General features: G+C 50.8%; 1 protein-coding gene across 3 annotated transcripts in view; it reads right to left on the bottom strand.

Annotated features, from left to right (window-relative positions):
- The window catches only part of dgki (diacylglycerol kinase, iota), a 558727-nt gene that overhangs the window by 356909 nt on the left and 176053 nt on the right, over window positions 1-25765 (bottom strand). For 2 of the 3 annotated variants that reach the window (XM_072484256.1, XM_072484254.1), the window contains exons 4-7: window positions 19690-19764; window positions 18453-18509; window positions 13206-13274; window positions 11318-11389 (exon numbers count right to left, since the gene is read on the bottom strand). In XM_072484256.1, coding sequence (XP_072340357.1) covers window positions 11318-11389; window positions 13206-13274; window positions 18453-18509; window positions 19690-19764 — 273 coding nt within the window. The remainder of the gene's footprint in view (window positions 1-11317; window positions 11390-13205; window positions 13275-18452; window positions 18510-19689; window positions 19765-25765) is intronic. The other variant, XM_072484255.1, reaches the window with a different exon arrangement.

Raw genomic sequence — 25765 nt, forward strand, 5'->3', positions numbered from 1 at the left:
CGAACGGTTGCCACCGCCTAGTAAACCCTTGAGCCGACCCCCTTAGGACGAACTTAATCCGCTCTAACTTTATGAACCCCGCCATATCATTTATCCAGGTCTCCACCCCCGGGGGCTTGGCTTCTTTCCACATTAGCAATATTCTGCGCGGGCTACTAGGGACGCAAAGGCCAAAACATCGGCCTCTCTCGCCTCCTGCACTCCCGGCTCTTGTGCAACCCCAAATATAGCCAACCCCCAGCTTGGTTCGACCCGGACTCCTACTACTTTCGAAAGCACCTTTGTCACCCCCATCCAAAACCCCTGTAGTGCCGGGCATGACCAAAACATATGGGTATGATTCGCTGGGCTTCTCGAGCACCTCGCACACCTATCCTCCACCCCAAAAAATTTACTGAGCCGTGTTCCAGTCATATGTGCCCTGTGTAATACCTTAAACTGAATCAGGCTTAGCCTGGCGCACGAGGACGACGAGTTTACCCTGTTTAGGGCATCTGCCCACATCCCCTCCTCGATCTGCTCCCCTAGCTCTTCTTCCCATTTCCCTTTTAGTTCGTCCATCATAGTCTCCCCTTCGTCTCTCATTTCCCTATATATATCCGACACCTTACCGTCCCCCACCCATTTCTTTGAGATGACTCTGTCCTGCACCTCTTGTGTCGGGAGCTGCGGGAATTCCCTCACCTGTTGCCTCGCAAAAGCCCTCAATTGCATGTACCTGAATGCATTCCCTTGGGGCAACCCATATTTCTCGGTCAGCGCTCCCAGACTCGCGAACTTCCCATCCACAAATAGATCTTTCAATTGCGTTATACCTGCTCTTTGCCACATTCCATATCCCCCATCCATTCCCCCCGGGGCAAACCTATGGTTGTTTCTTATCGGGGACCCCCCCAATGCTCCGGTCTTTCCCCTATGTCGTCTCCACTGTCCCCAAATCTTCAGTGTAGCTACCACCACCGGACTCGTGGTATAGTGCCTTGGTGAGAACGGCAATGGGGCTGTCACCATAGCCTGCAGGCTGGTCCCCCTACAGGACGCCCTCTCTAATCTCTTCCACGCCGCTCCTTCCTCCTCTCCCATCCACTTACTCACCATTGAAATATTAGCGGCCCAATAATACTCACTTAGGCTCGGTAGTGCCAGCCCCCCCCTATCCCTACTACGCTGTAAGAATCCCTTCCTCACTCTCGGAGTCTTCCCGGCCCAAACAAAACCCATGATACTCTTTTCTATCCTTTTGAAAAAAGCCTTCGTGATCACCACCGGGAGGCACTGAAACACAAAGAGGAATCTCGGGAGGACCACCATCTTAACCGCCTGCACCCTCCCTGCCATTGACAATGCTACCATATCCCATCTCTTGAAATCTTCCTCCATCTGTTCCACCAACCGCGTCAAATTTAGCCTGTGCAATGTGCCCCAATTCTTAGCTACCTGGATCCCCAGGTAACGAAAGTCTCTTGTTACCTTCCTCAACGGTAGGTCTTCTATTTCTCTACTCTGCTCCCCTGGATGCACCACAAACAGCTCACTCTTCCCCATGTTCAATTTATACCCTGAAAAATCCCCAAACTCCCCAAGTATCCGCATTATTTCTGGCATCCCCTCCGCTGGATCCGCCACATATAGTAGCAGATCATCCGCATATAAAGATACCCGGTGTTCTTCTCCTCCCCTAAGTATTCCCCTCCATCTCTTGGAACCTCTCAGCGCTATCGCCAGGGGCTCAATCGCCAGTGCAAACAGTAATGGGGACAGAGGACATCCCTGCCTTGTCCCTCTATGGAGCCGAAAATATGCCGATCCCCGTCCATTCGTGACCACACTCGCCACTGGGGCCCTATACAACAGCTGCACCCATCTAACATACCCCTCTCCGAACCCAAATCTCCTCAACACCTCCCACAGATAATCCCATTCCACTCTATCAAATGCTTTCTCGGCATCCATCGCCACTACTATCTCCGTTTCACCCTCTGGTGGGGCCATCATCATTACCCCTAACAACCTCCGTATGTTCGTGTTCAGCTGTCTCCCCTTCACAAACCCAGTTTGGTCCTCATGAACCACCCCCGGGACACATTCCTCTATTCTCATTGCCATTACCTTGGCCAGGACCTTGGCATCCACATTGAGGAGGGAAATTGGTCTGTAGGACCCGCATTGTAGCGGATCCTTTTCCTTCTTTAAAAGAAGCAATATCGTTGCTTCTGACATAGTCGGGGGCAGTTGTCCCCTTTCCTTTGCCTCGTTAAAGGTCCTCGTCAGTAGCGGGGCGAGCAAGTCCAAATATTTTCTGTAAAATTCAACTGGGAATCCGTCCGGTCCCGGGGCCTTTCCCGTCTGCATGTTCCTAATTCCTTTCACCACTTCTTCTACCGTGATCTGTGCTCCCAGTCCCACCCTTTCCTGCTCTTCCACCTTGGGAATTTCCAGCCGATCCAAAAAATCCATCATTCTCTCCCTCCCATCCGGGGGTTGAGCTTCATACAATTTTTTATAAAATGTCTTGAACACTTCATTCACTCTCTCCGCTCCCCGCTCCGTCTCTCCATCTTCGTCCCTCACCCCCCCTATTTCCCTCGCTGCTCCCCTTTTCCTCAATTGGTGTGCCAGCAATCTGCTCGCCTTCTCTCCATATTCATACTGTACACCCTGCGCCTTCCTCCATTGTGCCTCTGCAGTGCCTGTAGTCAGCAAGTCAAATTCCACATGCAGCCTTTGCCTTTCCCTATACAGTCCCTCCTCCGGTGCTTCCGCATATTGTCTGTCCACCCTCAAGAGTTCTTGCAGCAACCGCTCCCGTTCCTTACTCTCCTGCTTCCCTTTATGTGTCCTTATTGATATCAGCTCCCCCCTAACCACCGCCTTCAACGCCTCCCAGACCACTCCCACCTGAACCTCCCCATTGTCATTGAGTTCCAAGTACTTTTCAATGCATCCCCTCACCCTTAGGCACACCCCCTCATCCGCCATTAGTCCCATGTCCATTCTCCAGGGTGGACGCCCTCTTGTTTCCTCCCCTATCTCCAAGTCTACCCAGTGTGGGGCATGATCCGAAATGGCTATAGTCGTATATTCCGTTCCCCTCACCCTCGGGATCAATGCCCTACCCAACACAAAAAAGTCTATGCGTGAATAGACTTTATGGACATAGGAGAAAAACGAGAACTCCTTACTCATAGGTCTACTGAATCTCCACGGGTCCACCCCTCCCATCTGCTCCATAAAATCCTTAAGCACCTTGGCTGCTGCCGGCCTCCTACCAGTCCTGGACTTCGACCTATCCAGCCTTGGTTCCAACACCGTGTTAAAGTCTCCCCCCATTATCAGCTTTCCGGTCTCTAGGTCTGGGATGCGTCCTAGCATTCGCCTCATAAAATTGGCATCGTCCCAGTTCGGGGCATACACGTTTACCAAAACCACCATCTCTCCCTGTAATTTGCCACTCACCATCACGTATCTGCCCCCGTTATCCGCCACTATAGTCTTTGCCTCGAACATTACCCGCTTCCCCACTAATATAGCCACCCCCCTGTTTTTCGCATCCAGCCCCGAATGGAACACCTGCCCTACCCATCCTTTGCGCAACCTAACCTGGTCTATCAGTTTCAGGTGCGTTTCCTGTAACATAACCACATCTGCTTTAAGTTTCTTAAGGTGTGCGAGTACTCGTGCCCTCTTTATCGGCCCGTTAAGCCCCCTCACGTTCCACGTGATCAGCCGAGTTGGGGGGCTTCCCACCCCCCCCCCCCTTGCCGGTTAGCCATCATCTTTTTCCAGCTTCTCACCCAGTTCCCACGCAGCTGTATCTCTCCCAGACGGTGCCCCCCCGCCCATCCTTTCCCATACCCACTCCCCCCTTTCCCCAGCAGCAGCAACCCAGTAATTCCCCCCTCCCCCCCCCCCGCTAGACCCCCCGCTAGCGTAATTACTCCCCCCATGTTGCTCCCAGAAGTCAGCAAACTCTGGCTGACCTCGGCTTCCCCCCGTGATCACGGCTCGCACCGTGCGACGCCCCCTCCTTCCTGCTTCTCTATTCCCGCCATAATTATCATAGCGCGGGAACCAAGCCCGCGCCTCTCCCTCGGCCCCGCCTCCCATGGCCAACGCCCCATCTCCTCTCCCTCCCCACCTCCCCCCATCACCACCTGTGGGAGAAAGAAAAGTTACCATACCGCAGGATTAAATCATAAAACCCCTCTTTGCCCCCCCCCCCACTCGTCCCACCACTTTGTCCAAACGTTCATTTTCGTAATCCAATCATTCCAATTTTTCTTCTACAATAAAAGTCCACGCTTCATCCGCCGTCTCAAAGGAGTGGTGCCTCCCTTGATATGTGACCCACAGTCTTGCCGGTTGCAGCATTCCAAATTTTATCTTCTTTTTGTGAAGTACCGCTTTGGCCCGATTAAAGCTCGCCCTCCTTCTCGGAACAGATCCCCTATCCTCACAATCCCCGCCCTCCTCCACAGTCGATACCCCCCGTCCATGTTCCCCGGGGCAAATCGGTGGTTGCCGCAGATTGGTGTCCACACCGATGCTCTTATCTCCCCTACATGCCTCCTCCACTGGCCCCAGATCTGAAGAGCCGCCACCACTATTGGGCTGGTGGAGTACCGAGCAGGCAGGAGCAGCAGAGGCGCCATGACCAGGGCTGCTAAACTAGTGCCCCTGTACGAAGCAGACTCCATCCGCTCCCAAACCGATCTCGCACCCAACATCCATTCCCTTATCATCGCTATGTTGGCCGCCCAGTAATAGTTGCTGAAGTTCGGCAACGCCAGCCCCTCTTCTCCTCTGTTCCTTTCAAGCATCACCCTCTTCACCCCCGGGGACTTCCATGCCCATACAAATCCCAGAATAATTTTATTCAGTCTCTTAAAGAAGGACTGCGGGATAAAAATGGGGAGACACTGAAAAACAAACAAGAACCGCGGGAGAATCGTCATCTTAACAGTCTGCACCCTCCCCACCAATGACAGCGGGAGCGCATCCCACCTCCGGACCTCCTCCCTCACTCGTTCCACCAGTCGGGACAGGTTGAGCTTGTGCAACCCCCACTAACCTGAACGGCAACTCCTTCAGCCTACTCTCCTGCCCCCTCGCCTGAATTACAAACAACTCGCTCTTAGCCATGTGCAGTTTGTATCGGAGAACTGGCCGAATTCCCTCAGGGTTGCCATAATATCGTCCATCCCCACCATTGGGTCCAATACGTATAACAGCAGATCATCCGCGTATAACGAGACTCTATGTTCCACTCCCCTCCCGGACCAGCTCTTTCCAGCCCCTAGAAGCTCTCAGTGCAATTGCCAGCGGCTCTATGGCCAGCGCGACCAGCAGTGGGGAGAGAGGGCATCCCTGTATTGTCCCACGGTGCAGTCTAAAGTAGTCCGATGTCGTCCTGTTCGTCCTTACACTTGCCTCCGGGGCCTGTTACAACAGTCTAACCCAGTCGATGAACCCCGCCCCCCGAACGCTAACCATCTTAGTACCTCCCACAGATAATCCCACTCGACCTGGTCAAAAGCCTTTTCAGCATCCATGGCGACCACTATCTCTACCTCCCTACTCTCCGGGGGCATCATAATCACGTTAGGCAGCCTTCTTAGGTTGGCACCCTTTACAAACCCGGTTTGGTCCTCCCCAATTACATCCAGTACCCAGTCCTCAATTCCAGTCGCCAAAGTCTTGGCCAGTAACTTGGCGTCTACGTTGATCAAAGAGATCGGCCTGTATGACCCACAGGCCTCCGGGTCCTTACCCCGTTTCAGAATGAGCGAGATGGTGGCCTGCGACATCGTCGGGGGTAAACTCCCCCTGTCTCTTGCCTCGTTAAAGACCCCGACCAGCAGCGGCCCCACTATCCGGGCAAATTATTTGCAAAACTCCACCGGATACCCATCCGGCCCCGATGCTTTACCCGACTGCATGACCTTCAGGCCCCCCAACACCTCTTCGATCCTGACCAGGGCCCCCAGTATGTCCACCCTCCCCACTCTTGGGAAGGTCAGTCCGTCCAAGAATCGCCTCATTCCCCCCGGTCCCTCGGGTGGTTCCGAAGTGTACAGCTTCCTATAAAAGTCCCTGAAGACCTTGTTCAGCCCTGCTGGATCACCCACTAGATTACCTTCCCCATCCACTACCCTCCCTATTTCCCCAGCCGCTTCCCTCTTCCTCAATTGCTGCGCAAGCATTCTACTGGCCTTCTCTCCATGCTCATAAATCGCACCTTTTACCTTTCTAAGCTGCTCTACAGCCTTTCCTGTAGTCAGCACCCCAAATTCGGCCTGCAGCCTCTGTCGTTTCCTGAGTAACTCTGGCCTCGGGGATTCCGCGTAACTCCTGTCCGTCCGTAAAATGTCCTTAATCAGTCGGTCCGTCTCTGCCTTGTCTGTCCTGTCCCTGTACGCCCGGATTGAAATCAGCTCCCCTCTCACCACTGCCTTCAACGCCTCCCAGAGCACCGCTGCTGAGACTTCTCCAGTATCATTTACCTGCAGGTAATTCTGCATGCATTTCCTCAGCCTCTCACATACCACTTCGTCTGCGAGTAGTCCAACTTCCAGCCTACAAGGTGGGAGCTGAAAGCTGTCCTTACAAAACTGCAGGTCTACCCAGTGCGGAGCATGGTCCGATATGGCAATTGCCGAATATTCTGCCCCCACCATTCCGGCCAGCAGGTCCCTACTCACAACAAAGTAGTCAATTCGGGAATACACCTTGTGGACGTGGGAGTAGTACGAGAACTCCCTCGCCGTCGGCCGGCTAAATCTCCACGGATCTGCTCCCCCCGTTTGCTCCATGAACCCTCTCAGTTCCTTTGCCATCGCTGGCAACCTGCCCGTTCTTGAGCATGACTTGTCCAGGTTCGGATCTAGGACCATATTAAAGTCCCCGCCCATGATCAACTTACGCGAGTCCAAGTCGGGGATCTTCCCTAGCATCCTCCTAATAAAATCCACATTGTCCCAATTAGGGGTATACACACTGACCAGGACTACTCTCACCCCTTCGAGCTTACCCCTAACCATAACAAACCTGCCACCCCATCCACGACTGTGCCCTCCGCCTCAAATTGTACCCTTTTATTAATCAGGATCACAACCCCCCTCGTCTTAGAATCAAGCCCCGAATGAAAGACCCGACTGACCCAGCCCTTCCTTAACCTAACCTGGTCTGCCACTTTCAGGTGCGTCTCCTGCAGCATGACTATGTCTGCCTTCAGAACCCGCAGATGCGCAAACACACGCGCCCTCTTCACTGGCCCGTTTAACCCTCTAACGTTTTAGGTGATCAGCCTGGTTGGGGGGCACTTCGCCCCTCCCCCTTTGCCAATCAGCCATCCCCTTTCCTTGGCCAGCCCCCAGCCATGTGTCACGCTTCCTCTGGCCCTCCCCCTGGCCGGCTCCACCCATGACCTCCTCACTGTTACCATGCCCAGTTCCCCTCCCCGTCAGCAGAACAACTCCCCCCCCCGCCTTAGCAACACCATCCTATCACCTAGCCCCTGCCCTAATCTAACTATATGGACACCCCCTCGGCTCCCATTGACTAGCTGCACTCAACTAGCCTGGGGCTCCCAGCCTCGGCTCCAGCACGTCTCCCACCGATTGTTCCCAGTCACCCCGACCCCCGACCCCTCCACACCACTTCCCCAGATCAGCCCAACTTAAACAAACACTCTATAAAATCATAAACCACCCCCACAATAGCACAATTCAAGTTAAACAAGAAAAAAAGAGATATGAAATAACAGGCACTCTCCGTCCTTCCCATACAGACACAGAAAAAAAATTGCACAAAGTTCCCCTGAAGCATCCATTCTAACCCAACCCTTTTAATTGTTTTCTTTATTAATGTCCCCCCAGCCAAACTCCAACTAAGCAAAGAGCCCAAACCGGAAACATTCAGGTAAACCACGCAAAGAGCACGCAAAAAAATAAAATAAAAAAGATACATCCCAAAACGGGAGAGACACCATATATACTTAAAAGCTTTAACATGAGTCCAAACGTCCTCAGCTCAGGGCCAGCCCTTGCTTCTTAACGAAGTCTATCACCTCTTCGGGTTCCTCAAAATAGTGGTGCTGACCCTCATACGTAACCCACAGTCGCGCCGGAAAAAGCAGCCCGAATTTCACCTTGTTTTTATACAGTATCTCCTTCACCTGCCTGTAGCCTCCCCTCCTCCTGGCCACCTCCACGCTCAAATCCTGTTACATACACAGGGTGGTATTGTCCCAAATACAGCTTTGTGTGCTCTTTGCCCATTGCAGCACCCGCTCCTTGCCCAGGTACCTGTGGAACCGGACCACCATCGCTCGTGGGGGACCCCCTTGTCGCGGCTGCCTCACCTGCACTCTGTGTGCCCCATCCACCACCGGCGGGCACGGGAACACCTCGTTCCCCAGCAACCTCTGAAACATACCCTCCACATATGCGGCAGTGTCTAGCCCATCTGCCCCCTCCGGGAGGCCCACGATTCTCACGTTGTGCCGGCGAGATCTGTTGTCCAGGTCCTCCAGCCTTTCCAGAAGCACTTTTTGCTGGTCCTTCAGCCTCTGAATTTCCACATCCGCCAACGTTTGAAAGTCAGCCTGCTCCTCCACTGACTTCTCCAACTGCTGGAGCTTCTCAGCCTGATCATCCAGTCTTTTCCCCATCCGATCAATCGACTTCTGAAGCGGCTCCAAGTTGTCACGCTTCAGAGCCAAAAAGCCCTCCTGCATAGTCTGCAGCAGCTGCTCCATTGTGGGCTGGGCTGTCATCACCTTGCTCTGAACACCAGCCATGCTGGTCTCTCTCACAGCCTCCACTGTGCCCTTACTCGACCACTTCTTCTGCTGTTTACGGTCCCCCCTGCTTCTTAAGTCCATACAATTCTGTATGGGTCCAGTGCCTGAGTACTATTGCTTTCCAGCTCCGCGCTCAAAAGCGCAAAAAAGTCGGGGGGATAGGTCCAAAAGTCCAACCGTAACGGGAGCCACCCAATGTGCGACCTACTCCCTCATAGCCGCCACTGGAAGTTCTAGTCGAATATAGTGATTTACTGTTGGATTTCTACTTTCTATCCTTTCACAGTTTGTTTTTCATTTCCCGTAATAATACCTTTCCCTTTTGTCCTGTCTCTATCTTGCTGAAAGAAGCCAATCACCTGAGGCTTGCTAAGGATATACAAGTCATTTTCTTATCCTTTTTTCTCCCATGGAACATGGGTGTCACTGGCTAGGTCAGCAGTTGTTGCCCGCCCCGAATGCCCGTGAACTGAGTGTGTTGCTGGGTCATTTCAGAGGCCGGTTAAGAGTCAACCACATTGCTGTGGGTCTGGAGTCACGTGTAGGCCGGACCGGATAAGGACGGCAGATTTCCCCCCTTAAAGGACATTAGCGAGCAGATGGGTTTTTAACAACAATCGATGATAGTTTCATATTCACTATTGCTGAGACTAGGGGCGGGATTCTCCGGGAATCGGCGGGATGGGCAGAAATGGTGCAGTGGAGTGGCGGGAACCTCTCCGGCGTTGGGCCGCCCCAAAGGTGCGGAATCCTACGCACCTTCAGGGGCTAGGGAGTGGCGTGGAAGGCCTTTGGCGCCACGCCAGCCGGGGCCAGAGGGACTCCGCCGGTCATCGCGGGTCCGGCATGCGCGGGAGCGTCAGCGGCTGCTGACGTCAGCCCCGCGCATGCGCCAGCCATCACGGAGGCTTAGACGGCCGGCGCATAGGAATATGGCTCTTGGAAAGAGCACCCTACCGAAGTCTACCCACACCTCCCGCACGCGCCCCCCCCCCCCCCCGAGGATCCCGGAGCCCGTGCCGCCAGGTCCCACCGGTAAGGGACCAACTCCAATTTACGCCGGCGTGGCCTGCATAGAACGGGCGGGACTTCGGCCCATCGCGGCCCGGAGAATCGGCGGGGGGAGCCCGGCGACCGGCGCGGCAAGATTCCCGTCCCTGGCGCCAGAGAATTCGGCAGCCGGCGGGGGCGGGATTCACGCCGCTCCCCATGCGATTCTCTGACCTGTCGGAGTGTTGGAGAATCCCACCCTAGATTTCAGTTCCAGATTTATTCATTGAATTTAAATTCCACCAGCTGCCGTGGTGGGATTTGAACCCATGTCCCCAGAGCATTAGCCTGGACCTCTGTATTACTGGCCTGGTGACATTGCCACTGTGCCACCATCTGTGCCCCCAGAGAGAAACATGTTTTGCACTTACAATGAGGATCAGTTTCTGAGACCCCTTGCATATCGAAGAGGCATGCAGCAATTGTAAACACAGGTACTTAAACTGTCCCCTGTCACCATCCTCAATTTAGGTATCCCGGAAAAATATTCTGAGGTGATCAATGTTTTGCATCTTCTCTTAATTCCCCTGGAGCCATGGACAGGGAATTAAGCTGTGATATTTTACGCGATAATTGCCCACTTGGCAGGAAGTACAGATTACAGACTTTCTGACAGCAATTCCCACCCAGAAGGACAAGGGCAGGAGGTGCATGGGAACATCTGGAAGTTCTCTTCCGTGCACCATTCTGATTTGGAAATACGTTGACCGTTCCTTCACTGTCGCTGGGTGAAAACCGTGGGACTTCCTCCCTAACAACACTGTTGCTGCACCTACACCACACGGTCCACTGCGGTTCAAGAAGTCAACGCACGGTAGCATAGTGGTTAGCACAATTGCTTCACAGCTCCAGGGTCCCAGGTTCGATTCCCGGCTTGGGTCACTTTCTGTGCGGAGTCTGCACGTTCTCCCCGTGTGTGCGTGGGTTTCCTCCGGGTGCTCCGGTTTCCTCCCACAGCCCAAAGTTGTGCAGGTTAGGTGGATTGGCCATGTTAAATTGTCCTTAGTGTCCAAAATTGCCCTTAGTGTTAGGTGGGGTTACTGGGTTATGGGGATAGGGTGGAGGTGTGGGCTTCGGTAAGGTGCTCTTTCCAAGAGGCGGTGCAGACTCGATGGGCCGAATGGCCTCCTTCTGCACGGTAAATTCTATGAAATCTATGAAACACTTTCTCAAGGGCAATTCGGGATGGGCAATAAATGCTGGCCTAACCAGCAATGCCCACATCCTTTAAATTAATTTTAAAAAGTGCCTCCCACATGTCCGAGTGAGCACTCCCGTTCCCTAAGTGTACAGTCGACATTGAGCGATTTCCAGAACTTTGTGTCTCTCTCTCTCTGTGCATCAGAATGGCTCAGAACATTGCAAGCTGACACAAAGATAATTCTGAGTGTGAGCTCACAGATGAGGAGCAAAATTCTCCATTAATCCAAAGACCGACAATGTTAAATCGTGACAGCTACTTACTGCTTGCTTGCACCAAGAACAGCTAATGGCTATGATTTCCTTTGTGTGGAATGAAAACTTCTGTTGGAAACCCTGCAAAATAAAGATATTGTCAGGCTGAGACATCAAGAGGGCTCGAAATTCCCATCTGACCGCTTGTGCTGGTCGGAATGTGCCTCCCCTGCATGTGTTGTCCGTGGCCCGAGGGGTTTCATTCCCATTGCCATGGTGAGCTGCCCAGCGTATGGAGGACACGGGTAACCTTGTCATGCCACCGCATAGCCAAATCGCACTGGCGTGGAGCTACTCGTGGCATTTGCAGCCTAAGGGAGGTCCTAAAGAGTCATTCCCGGGTGTTTCCCTGCCCTCCCTTGACGCGGGGAGCCTGTAACACTCCCTGATATTGCCGTGGACACTGGCATTTCCTGGGCGCAATTCTCTGGACTGCCAGCCGGCCAATGGGGTTTCCCATTGTCGCCACCTCATACCGTCGGGAAACCCGTGGGCATGGGTGCGTTGCCAGCAATCCCGCCAACGGAGAATCCCGCTGAGTTATTGCTGTTTCAATGCCTAAAGCATCAAGGACTGGAGGTCCTAAATTACATTAGGTTATAGAGTGGAGTTTTCCTGGAAAGATCGCAATCCAGGAGCTGGTTGAGCACAATGTTCGATTAAAGCCGGATTGTGCACACACACACCCTCTACTTCGTCATAAAGAATCCATATTAAGGGCAGCAGTACGGTGGCGCAGTGGGTTAGCACTGCGGCCTCGTGGCGCCGAGGTCCCAGGATCGATCCCGGCTCTGGGTCACTGTCCGTGTGGAGTTTGCACATTCTCCCCGTGTTTGCGTGGGTTTCGCCCCCACAACCCAAAAAAATGTGCAGAGTAGGTGGATTGGCCACGCTAAATTTCCCCTTAATTGGAAAAAAATTAATTTGGTACTCGAAATTAAAAAAAAAAAGAATGCATATTAAATAGAAATGTTCATATCTAACGCACAAATTTAAAACTCAGCTTTAATTCCAATTAGGAACAGGATATTATTGAGGAGAAAGGGGGAGGGTAAGATTAGGATAAGAAGTGAGAGAGAGAATGGGAAATGAGGAGAGAGAAAGGGAAAGGAAGAGAGAGAGAGAACGGGAATGTGAAGTGATAAATGGGAAAGGTGGAGACTGGAGAGAGAGAGAATTGGAGAGGGGAGAAAGAAAGTGTAAAACAATGAGAGAGAGAGAACGCGAATGGGGAATCGGGAGATAGAATGCGAAAGGGGGAGAAAGGGAGAGAATAGGAACGGGGAGAGTATTGGAAAGAAGAAGAGAGTGGGAGAGAGAGAATGGTTCAGGGGAGAGAGGGAATGGGATAGACGGAGAGAGAAAAAAAAAGGATTAGATAGGGTGGACAGTGAGAGCCTTTTTCCTCGGATGGTGATGTCTAGCACAAGGGGACATAGCTTTAAATTGAGGGGAGATAGATATAGGACAGATGTCAGAGGTAGGTTCTTTACTCAGAGAGTAGTAAGGGTGTGGAATGCCCTGCCTGCAACAGTAGTGGACTCACCAACACTAAGGACATTCAAATGGTCATTGGATAGACATATGGACAATAAGGGAATAGTGTAGATGGGCTTTCGAGTGGTTTCACAGGTCGGCACAACATCGAGGGCCGAAGGGCCTGTACTGCGCTGTAATGTTCTATGTTCTATGATCGTGAGTGGGAAGAGGAAATCCACAATAGTTATGATTGGGAAGGAGAACCAGATATCATGGTGGGGAATGAATAGGAGTGGGAAGAGTAAATTGGATATCGCCTTGGTGACCCTGCAGTCATTAAAAATGAGAAGGAAATTTGGGATATCCCAGTGATGGATGGGCAAAGTGGAACCAACGGCACTGACGGGGAGAATCATACCTTTCCGCATTGCTTGCATTTCCCTTCCTGACGCCGTCTGTGAACCCAGTGATGCCTCACAAAGCTCTGCTGAAGAGATCACACACGTTACTTTCAACAACCGCTTTCCAATTCTCAAATTTCCGCTCCTGCCTAGCTTGGCGGAACTTAGATTTAAATGATTGTTTTCAGTACTGCTTCCAGCTACCTATCTCTGCTCCGAGGTCACCTGTCCCATGGTGATACGGGGCTATGGAGAGGAGATATATCTCACGTTTTAATTTAATTTGGCAGAGGGCACTGTCAGGCCCTCGACACAGCGCACCTCACACCTCATGGAGCAGCTTGGTAGAACGTAGGCCAGGTGTGTCCAACCTCTTCACTCAGAGCCCACATTTGCACATCTGTCTCACTCAGCGGGCCAATGAGCACATTTTGGAAAGATAACGTTTGCCACAACACACCCACTCTGTCCCTCACACTCACTCAGTCTCTCACACTCACCCCCACATAGTCACTCACTCTCTCACATTCACCCCCCACACACTCACTCAGTCTCTCACACTCACTCAGTTTCTCACACTCAAAGAACAAAGAACAAAGAAATGTACAGCACAGGAACAGGCCCTTCGGCCCTCCAAGCCCATGCCGACCATGCTGCCCGACTAAACTACAATCTTCTACACTTCCTGGGTCCGTATCCCTCTATTCCCATCCTATTCATGTATTTGTCAAGATGCCCCTTAAATGTCACTGTCGTCCCTGCTTCCACCACCTCCTCCGGTAGCAAGTTCCAGGCACCCACTACCCTCTGCGTAAAAAACTTGCCTCGTACATCTACTCTAAACCTTGCCCCTCTCACCTTAAACCTATGCCCCCTAGTAATTGACCCCTCTACCCTGGGGAAAGGTCTCTGACTATCCACTCTGTCTATCCCCCTCATAATTTTGTAGACCTCTATCAGGTCGCCCCTCAACCTCCTTTGTTCCAGTGAGAACAAACCGAGTTTATTCAACCGCTCCTCATAGCTAATGCCCTCCATACCAGGCAACATTCTGGTAAATCTCTTCTGCACCCTCTCTAAAGCCTCCACATCCTTCTGGTAGTGTGGCGACCAGAATTGAACACTATACTCCAAGTGTGGCCTAACTAAGGTTCTATACAGCTGCAACATGACTTGCCAATTCTTATACTCAATGCCCCGGCCAATGGAGGCAAGCATGCCGTATGCCTTCTTGACTACCTTCTCCACCTGTGTTGCCCCTTTCAGTGACCTGTGGACCTGTACTCCTAGATCTCTTTGACTTTCAATACTCTTGAGGGTTCTACCATTCACTGTATATTCCCTACCTGCATTAGACCTTCCAAAATGCATTACCTCACATTTGTCCGGATTAAACTCCATCTGCCATCTCTCCGCCCAAGTCTCCAAACAATCTAAATCCTGCTGTATCCTCTGACAGTCCTCATCCTTATCCGCAATTCCACCAACCTTTGTGTCGTCTGCAAACTTACTAATCAGACCAGTTACATTTTCCTCCAAATTATTTATATATACTACAAACAGCAAAGGTAGTATATCTCAACCCCACACAGTCATTCACCCACATTCACCAGCACACACACAGACTCTCACTCACCCCCACACACTCACCCAGTCTCACACTCACCCCCCCACACACACTCACTCAGTCTCTCACACTCACCTCCACACACTCACTCAGTATCTGACACTCACCCCCACACTCACCCAGTCTCACACTCACCCCCCACACACTCGCCCAGTCTCTCACACTCACTCGCACACACTCGCTCAGTCTCTCACACTCACCTGCACACACTCACTCAGTCTCTCACACTCACTCCCACACACTCGCTCAGTCTCTCACACTCACCCCCACACATTCACTCTCTCACTCACCCCCCCACACTCTCACTCAGTCTCTCACACTCACCCCCACACACTCACTCAGTCTCTCACACTCACTCCCACACACTCACAGTCTCACACACTCACCCCCACACATTCACTCATTCTCTCACACTCACTTAGTCTATCACACCCCACACACTCTCTCTCACCCCCACCACACTCTCTCTCACTTACCCTCCAGCCACTCACTCAGTCTCTCACATTCACCACCACACCCCTACACACACACTCTCTTTCACAGTCACCACCACACACTCACTCAGTCTCTCACACACCCCCCCACACCCACACAGTCTCTCACACACACCCACACACAAACACTCAGTCTCTCTCTCACCCCCACACACTCACTCAGTTACACTCATTCACTCACTCACGCTCCCACACATACTCAGTCAGTCTCTCAGTCCCTCACACACATTCCCCAGGCCTATACATCCTTGACCTCTCTGGGCCTTATATGACCTTGTCATCCCCGGTCGCTAAAACTGTATGCTCTCCGTATCCAATGTACCTGGCTCCCCGTGCTCCAGCCCCGCCCAATACCTGGTTCCCCAGGCTCCAGCCCCGCCCAATACCTGACTCCCAGGCTCCAGCCTCGCCCAATACCGGGCTCCCCGTGCTCCAGCCCAGCCCAATACCTGGCTCCCCGTGCTCCAGCCCCGCCCAATACCTGGCTCCCCGTGCTCCAGCCCCGCCCAATACCTGGCTCCCCAGGCTCCAACCTAGCCCAATACCTGGCTCCCCAGGCTCCAACCTCACCCAATACCTGGCTCCCCAGGCTCCAGCCCCGCCCAATACCGGGCTCCCTGTGCTCCAGCCCCGCCCAATACCTGGCTCCCTGTGCTCCAGCCTCGCCTAATACCTGGCTCCCCAGGCTCCAGCCTCACCCAATACCTGGCTCCCTGTGCTCCAACATCGCCCAGTACCTGGCTCCCCAGGCTCCAGCGTCGCCCAATACCTGGCTCGCCAGGCTCCAGCCCCGCCCAATACCTGACTCCCAGGCTCCAGCCTCGCCCAATACCAGGCTCCCCGTGTTCCAGCCCCGCCCAATACCTGGCTCCCCAGGCTCCAGCCCCGCCCAATATCGGGCTCCCCAGGCTCCAGCCTTGCCCAATACCTGGCTCCCCAGGCTCCAGCCTCACCCAATACCTGGCTCCCTGTGCTCCAGCCCCACCCAATACCTGACTCCCAGGCTCCAGCCTTGCCCAATACCGGGCTCCCCAGGCTCCAGCCTTGCCCAATACCTGACTCCCTGTGCTCCAGCCCCGCCCAATACCTGCCTCCCTGTGCTCCAGCCACGCCCAATACCTGGCTCCCCAGGATCCATCCCCGCCCAATACCGGGCTCCCCAGGCTCCAGCCTCGCCCAATACCTGGCTCCCTGTGCTCCAGCCCCGCCCAATACCTGGCTCCCCAGGCTCCAGCCTCGCCCAATACCTGGCTCCCTGTGCTCCAGCCTCGCCCAATACCTGCCTCCCCAGGCTCCAGCCTCGCCCAATACCTGGCTCCCCGTGCTCCAACATCGCCCAATACCTGACTCCCCAGGCTCCAGCCTCGCCCAATACCTGGCTCCCCAGGCTCCAGCCTCGCCCAATACCTGGCTCCCCAGGGTCCAGCCTCGCCCAATATCTGGCTCCCCAGGCTCCAGCCTCGCCCAATACCTGGCTCCCCGTGCTCCAGCCTTGCCCAATACCTGGCTCCCCAGGCTCCAGCCTCGCCCAATACCTGGCTCCCCAGGCTCCAGCCTCACCCAATACCTGGCTCCCTGTGCTCCTACCTCACCCAATACCTGGCTCCCCAGGCTCCAGCCTCACCCAATACCTGGCTCCCAAGGCCCCAGCCCTGCCCAATACCTGGCTCCCAGTGTTCCAGCCTCACCCAATACCTGGCTCCGCGGCCCCAGCCTCGCCCAATACCTGGCTCCCCAGGCTCCAGCCTCACCCAATACCTGGCTCCCAGGGCCCCAGCCCTGCCCAATACCTGGCTCCCAGTGTTCAAGCCTCGCCCAATACCTGGCTCCCTGTGTTCCAGCCTCGCCCAATACCTGGCTCCCCGTGTTCCAGCCTCGCCCAACACCTGGCTCCCCGTGTTCCAGCCTCGCCCAGTACCTGGCTCCCTGTGCTCCTGCCTCGCCCAATACCTGGCTCCCCAGGCTCCAGCCTCGCCCAATACCGGGCTCCCTGTACTCCGGCCTCACCCTATACCTGGCTCCCCAGGCTCCAGCCTCGCCAAATACCTGGCTCCCCTGGCTCCAGCCTCGCCCAATACCTGGTTCCCCAGGCTCCAGCCTTGCCCAATACCTGGCTCCCCAGGCTCCAGCCTCGCCCAATACCGGACTCCCCATGCTCCAGCCTTGCCCAATACCTGGCTCCCCGGGCTCCAGCCTCGCCCAATACCTGGCTCCGCAGGCTCCAGCCTCGCCCAATACCTGGCTCCCCAGGCTCCAGCCTCGCCCAATACCTGGCTCCCCTTGCACCAGCCTCGCCCAATACCTGGCTCCCCGTGCACCAGCTTCGCCCAATACCTGGCTCCCCAGGCTCCAACCTCGCCCAGTACCTTGCTCCCTGTGCTCTAGCCTCGCCCAATACCTGGCTCCCCTTTCTCCAGCCCCGGCCAATACCTGGCTCCCCAGACTCCAGCAACCGGCCAATACCTGGCTCCCCAGGCTCCAGCCCCGGCCAATACCTGGCTCCCCAGGCTCCAGCCAGGCCAATACCTGGCTCCCCAGGCTCCAGCCCTGGCCAATACCTGGCTCCCCAGGCTCCAGCCCTGGCCAATACTTGGCGCCCCGCGTTCCAGCTCTGTCACACCTTCACACCCCTCGGCCCGACTTCCTTCAGCGCACTCCCCAATGTCGGTGCTCGCAGCTCCTCCAATTGGAGACTGTTTCGCTTCCTCATTAGCTGCTCACAGGTTCATTACGGACGATTCTTCCATTTCACCCAGATAACTACTGAACTGTGTGGGGAGCAGATCGCTGCCAATCTTCTCCTCACCCTGATGCCCCAACTCACATGCACCTTACAGCAGGAGTCATTCAGTTGTGATTGGAAATGGAAGCCCGGACTGAATGTACCACAATCAGCTGGTGTCTACTGTAATTCTTATCTCTCACACCACCTGACCAATACATTGTGAATCAAATCTAGAACCTTTTGTACAACTCAACACGGCAGTATTTACAGAATTTTTATTTTTTGAAGTTTAATTATGAACGGCTCTTCCAATGATAGATATATAACTAGTTCCAATACAACAAAGGACATTTTGTTCTAGTCTTGGAAGAAAACTTTGGGATCTGTGAGTCAGAGCTTGTAAGGTTCCAATACTCACCTCTCTGAGAGATCGGCTGCCTCCCTCCCTGTATGTCGGCTTGCAATGGAAACTTATCTGTATAAAACCAACAACCAGAATTTCCAGCGTAAGACTGTGTTTCCTCCAAGTCTCTCATTCTAACTCTCTCCCACACAGAAATTCAGCAGTTATTGAGAAAATGTGAAAATCACGCGTCAGCTTAAGCACATCGTCCTCAAGGTTGTCCTATTGTGTGTTTGCCGGATCACGGTTTCCCAAACACCGAAGTCAATGATTGGACAATCAGGGTCCATAAGAACCAGGCAGGTGTATTGCCAACTTAGCTCCAGCGTTTGCTGGAAGAACAGGAAGTCTGGTAAAATTACACTAATGTGATGTAGGGTAAGTAGGGGACTTTGAGTTTAGCAACCCTGAATTAGTCATTGCTGTTTAATTATTTGTGCATTTATATCATCTTCATCACTTCTTCCAACAATGGTTCAAAGTGCTTTGTGTACATTAAAATGGTTTGTCAGATTAACTAACCATGGCATGTTTTATTCTCAACAATATACCACAAACAGCAGTGGATAAGTGATTGTTGATCAAGTGATAAGTTATGGTGCTAGGCGAAGGAGGAATGTTGGCCTGGATATTGGGAGAATTCCCCCGCTCCTCTCTGAGTGGCGGCATGGGATTTTTTACAGCCTCGCTGGAAGCACGGATGAGGCCCTGATTTAAAGTCTCACTCAAACCGTGGCACCTCTGACAGTGCATCACTCCCTCGGTAGATGCTGAGGGATAAATGTTAACCTGGACACACACAGGCGCTTCCCTGGTCTTCTTTGAATTGCATCATGGGATTGTTAGCACCCACAAGCAGAGGCAGAGAGTTTTAACACCTTATCACAAAATGTGGTGTCCCTCAAAACTTGGCACCCGCTGTGACGATGCGAGCTTTTATAAGACGGTTATGTTTTGGACTCTCTCTTTAATTCAAGATAAATTGGAGTAGTGTAGAGGGTCAGGTGATCCGCTACGTGTTCTGGCCGACAAAATGCCTGTGTGGCTTGGTTGCCACGGAGACCAGGGCCCAGATGATCGGGACTTCCTCCAAGTACAAATTGGGATTTCCGTCACCCCATCAGACACTTAAGTTAAAAGAAAGTGCGTAAATAGCAAACTGCATCACAGACATTCCAAAAACTGCCTCCTTGCTTGAAGCCGGATGACCTATAAATATAACACTAATATCAGAGGCCAGATAGTGTCTTACCTTCTCTAGCTGTTCCACGCACACTGTGTGTACTATTATCTTGCATGCTGCACACTTTCTCCTCGGAGCTGACTTCTGGAAATGAAAATGAAGAAAAACTGAAAGATAAGAAGTAAGAATAAGAAGGGAAGAGAAAGGTTGGGATTTTCTGGACCACCTCGCAAAGTGTTTTCCAACGGTGCAAGCGGCTTGTCATTGGCTGCCGGTGGGACGATCTGGTCCGACTGATGTCTCCAGTGTTTTGTGTGGCTCACCTTTCCCGCAGCCGGGGAACCCACCTCGGGAGAGGATGGGGGGCTGGGGGGGTGGGGGGGGGGGGAGGGGGGCGGGGAGAGTGGTTAACTTTAGCGGGACCGCAATATCCCATTGAGAGGAAAGGCCAGAAATGCCCGCACAGAATCTATCCAGAACAGCACCGATTTACGTACAATAATTTTCCCCAGTCACTCTCTAATTAACACAGTGATTTTCACCACAGACACTCTCTGATTTACACAGTGATTGTCACCACAGTCATTCTCTGATTAACATAGTGATCTTCAACACAGTCACTCTCTGATTTGCACAGTGAGCTTCACCACAGTCACTCTCTGATTTATAGTGATCTTCACCACAATCACTCTCTGATTTACACAGTGATCTTCCCCACAGTCACTCTCTGATTTATAGTGAACATCACCACATTCACTCTCTGATTTACACTGTGATCTTCACCACAGTCACTCTCTGATTGACAGTGATCTTACCACAATCACTCTCTGGTTTACAAGGTGATCTTCGCCACAGTCACTCTCTGATTTGCACAATGATATCACCAGTCACGCTCCAATTTACAGTGATCTTCATCATAATCACTCTCTAATTTGCACAATGATTATCACCAGTCACTCTCTGATTTACAGTGATCTTCACCACAGTCACTCTCTGATTAACATAGTGATCTTCACCAGTCACTCTCTGATTTGCACAATGATCTTCACCACAGTCACTCTCTGATTTACACAGTGATCTTCTCCACAGCCACTCTCTGATTTACACTGTGTTCGTCACCACAGTCACTCTCTGATTAACATAGTGATCTTCACCACAGTCACTCTCTGATTTGCACAATGATCTTCACCACAGTCACTCTCTGATTTACACAGTGATCATCACCACAGTTACTCTCTGATTTTCACAGTGATCTTCACCACAGTCACTCTGATTTACAGTTATCTTCACCACAATCACTCTCTGATTTACACAGTCATCTTCACCACAGTCACTCTGATTTACAGTGATCTTCACCACATTCACTCTCTGATTTACAGTGATCTTCACCACAATCACTCACTGATTTACAGTGATCTTCACCACAGAACTTATCTGATTTACAGTGATCTTCACAACAGTCACTGTCTGTTTTACACAGTGATCTTTACCACAGTCACTCTGATCTACGCAGTTATCTTCACCACAGTCACTCTCTGATTTATACAGTGATTTCTCCACAGTAACTCTCTAATATATACAATGATTTTCACCACAGTCACATTCCTATTTAAACAGTGATTTTCGCTTCAACCTCTCTCTCTATTACACAGTGACCTTCACCACAGTCACTCGCTAATTTACACTGTTATCTTCACCACAGTCACACTCTGATTTGCACAATAATTATCACCAGTCACTCTCCAATTTACAGTGATCTTCTCCACAGTCACTCTCTGATTTACACAGTGATCTTCCCCACAGTCACTCTCTGAATTACAGTGATCTTCCCCACAGTCACTCTGTAATTTACACAGCGAGCATCACCACAGTCACTCTCTGATTATTACAGTGATCTTCACCACAATCACTGTCTGATTAACAGCGATCTTCATCACAATCACTCTCTTATTTGCACAGTGATCTTCACCACAGTCACTCTCTGATTTGCACAATGATATCACCTGTCATTCTCTGATTTACAGTGATCTTCACCACAATCACTCTCTAATTTGCACAATGATTATCACCAGTCACTCTCTGATTTACAGGGATCTTCACCACAGTCACTCTCTGATTAACATAGTGATCTTCACCAGTCACTCTCTGATTTGCACAATGATCTTCACCACAGTCACTCTCTGATTTACACAGTGATCTTCTCCACAGCCACTCTCTGATTTACACTGTGTTCGTCACCACAGTCACTCTCTGATTAACATAGTGATCTTCACCACAGTCCTTCTCTGATATGCACAATGATCTTCACCACAGTCACTCTCTGATTTACACAATGATCATCACCACAGTCACTCTCTGATTTTCACAGTGATCTTCACCACAGTCACTCGGATCTACGCAGTTATCCTCACCACAGTCATTCTCTGATTTACACAGTTATCTTGACCACAGTCACTCTCTGGTTTATACAGTGATTTCCCCACAGTAACTCTCTAATTTATACAATGATCTTCACCACAGTCACTCTCTGATTTACATAGTGATCACCAAAGTCACTCTTTGATTTACACAGTGATCGTCACCACAGTCGCTCTATGATTTATACAGTGATCTTCACCACAGTCATTCTCTGATTAACATAGTGATCTTCATCACAGTCACTCTCTGATTTACAGTGATATTCACCACAGTCACTCTCTGATTTGCACAATCTACACCACAGTCACTCTCTGATTAACACAGTGATCTTCACCACAGTCACTCTTTGATTTGCACAATGATTATCACCAGTCACTCTCAGATTTACAGTGATCTTCACCACAGTCACTCTCTGAGTTACACAGTGATCTTCACCACAGTCATTCTCTGATTTACACAGTGATCTTCACCACAGTCACTCTCTGATTTACAGTGATCTTCACCACATTCACTTTATGATTTACACTGTGCTCTTCACTCCAGTCACTCTCTGATTTAGTGATCTTACCGCAATCACTCTCTGATTTACACAGTGATCATCACCACAGTCACTCTCTGATTAACACAGTGATCTTCACCACGGTCACTCTCTGATTAACACAGTGATCTTCACCACGGTCACTCTCTGATTAACACAGTGATCTTCACCACCGTCACTCTCTGTGTTACACAGTGACCTTCACCACAGTCACTCACTGATTTGCACAACCCTCAACACAGTCACTCTCTGATTTTCACAATCATCTTCACCACAGTCACTCTCTGATTTACAGTGATCTTCCCCACAGTCACTCTCTGAATTACAGTGATCTTCCCGACAGTCACTCTGTAATTTACACAGCGAGCATTACCACAGTTACTCTCTGATTATTACAGTGATCTTCACCACAGTCACTCTCTGAGTTACACAGTGATCGTCACCACAGTCACTCTCTGATTTACACAGTGATCTTCACCACAGTCGCTCTCTGATTTGCAGAGATCTTCACCACAATCACTCTCTGATTAACAGCGATCTTCACCACAGTCACTCTCTTATTTACACAGTGATCTTCACCACAGTTACTCTCTGATTTACCCAGTGATCTTCACCACAGTCATTCTCTGATTTACAGTGATCTTCACCACAGTCACTCAGATTTATACTGTCACGTTCACCACAGTCACTCTCTGCTTAACACAGTGATCATCACCACAGTCACTCTCTGATTTGCGCAATGATTATCACCAGCCACTCTCCAATTTACAGTGATCTTCACCACAATCACTCTCTGAGTTACACAGTGATCTTCACCACAATCACTCTCTGATTTGCACAATGATTATAGCCAGTCATTCTCTGATTTACAGTGATCGTCACCACAGTCACTGTCTGATTAACATACTGATCTTCACCACAGTCACTCTCTGATTTTCACAATGATCTTCACCACAGTCACTCTCTGATTTACAATGATCTTCACCACAGTCACTCTCTGATTTACACAGCGATCTTCACCACAATCAATCTCTGATTTGCACAATGATTATCGCCAGTCATTCTCTGATTTACAGTGATCTTCACCACAGTCACTCTCTGAGTTACACAGTGATCTTCCCCACAGTCAATCTCTGATTTGCACAATCTTCACCACAGTCATTCTCTGATTTACACAGTGATCTTCACCACAGCCACTCTCTGATTTACACTGTGATCGTCACCACAGTCACTCTCTGATTAACATAGTGATCTTCACCACAGTCACTCTCTGATTTACACAGTGATCATCACCACAGTCACTCGCTGAATTACAGTGATCTTCACCACAGTCGCTCTCCGATTTGCAGTGATCTTCACCACAATCACTCTCTGATTAACAGCGATCTTCACCACAGTCACTCTCTTATTTACACAGTGATCTTCACCACTGTTACTCTCTGATTTACCCAGTGATCTTCACCACAGTCACTCTCTGAGTTACACAGTGACCTTCACCACAGTCATTCTCTGATTTTCACAGTGATCTTCACCACAGTCACTCTCTGATTTACAGTGATCTTCACCACATTCACTTTATGATTTACACTGTGCTCTTCACTACAGTCACTCTCTGATTTAGTGATCTTCCGCAATCACTCTCTGATTTACACAGTGATCTTCCCCACAGTCACTCTCTGAATTACAGTGATCTTCCCGACAGTCACTCTGTAATTTACACAGCGAGCATTACCATAGTTACTCACTGATTATTACAGTGATCTTCACCACAGTCACTCTCTGAGTTACACAGTGATCGTCACCACAGTCACTCTCTGATTTACACAGTGATCTTCACCACAGTCGCTCTTCGATTTGCAGTGATCTTCACCACAATCACTCTCTGATTAACAGCGATCTTCACCACAGTCACTCTCTTATTTACACAGTGATCTTCACCACAGTTACTCTCTAATTTACCCAGTGATCTTCACCACATTCACTGTCTGATTTACCCAGTGATCTTCACCACAGTCACTCTCTGATTTACAGTGATCTTCACCACAGTCACTCTCTGGTTTACAGTGATCTTCACCACAGTCACTCTGATTTATACTGTCACCTTCACTACAGTCACTCTCTGATTAACACAGTGATCATCACCACAGTCACTCTCTGATTTGCGCAATGATTATCACCAGCCACTCTCCAATTTACAGTGATCTTCACCACAATCACTCTCTGAGTTACACAGTGATCTTCACCACAATCACTCTCTGATTTGCACAATGATTATAGCCAGTCATTCTCTGATTTACAGTGATCATCACCACCGTCACTCTCTGATTAACATACTGATCTTCACCACAGTCACTCTCTGATTTTCACAATGATCTTCACCACAGTCACTCTCTGATTTACAGTGATCTTCACCACAGTCACTCTCTGAGTTACACAGTGATCTTCATCACAGTCACTCTCTGATTTGCACAATCTACACCACAGTCACTCTCTGATTTACACAGCGATCTTCACCACAATCACTCTCTGATTTGCACAATGATTATCGCCAGTCATTCTCTTATTTACAGTGACCTTCACCACAGTCACTCTCTGAGTTACACAGTGATCTTCCCCACAGTCAATCTCTGATTTGCACAATCTTCACCACAGTCATTCTCTGATTTACACAGTGATCTTCTCCACAGCCACTCCCTGATTTACACTGTGATCGTCACCACAGTCACTCTCTGATTAACATAGTGATCTTCACCACAGTCACTCTCTGATTTACACAGTGATAATCACCACAGTCACTCTCTGATTTACACAGTGTTCTTCACCACAGTCGCTCTCCGATTTGCAGTGATCTTCACCACAATCACTCTCTGATTAACAGCGATCTTCACCACAGTCACTCTCTGATTTACACAGCGATCTTCACCACAATCACTCTCTGATTTGCACAATGATTATCGCCAGTCACTTTCTGATTTACAGGGAACTTCACCACAGTCACTCTCTGAGTTACACAGTGATCTTCACCACAGTCATTCTCTGATTTACAGTGATCTTCACCACATTCACTTTATGATTTACTCTGTGCTCTTCACTACAGTCACTCTCTGATTTAGTGATCTTACCGCAATCACTCTCTGATTTACACAGTGATCATCACCACAGTCACTCTCTGATTTACACTGTTATCTT

The sequence above is a fragment of the Scyliorhinus torazame genome, chromosome 19 (assembly GCF_047496885.1).
Source record: "Scyliorhinus torazame isolate Kashiwa2021f chromosome 19, sScyTor2.1, whole genome shotgun sequence".
Classification (NCBI taxonomy): Eukaryota; Metazoa; Chordata; class Chondrichthyes; order Carcharhiniformes; family Scyliorhinidae; genus Scyliorhinus; species Scyliorhinus torazame.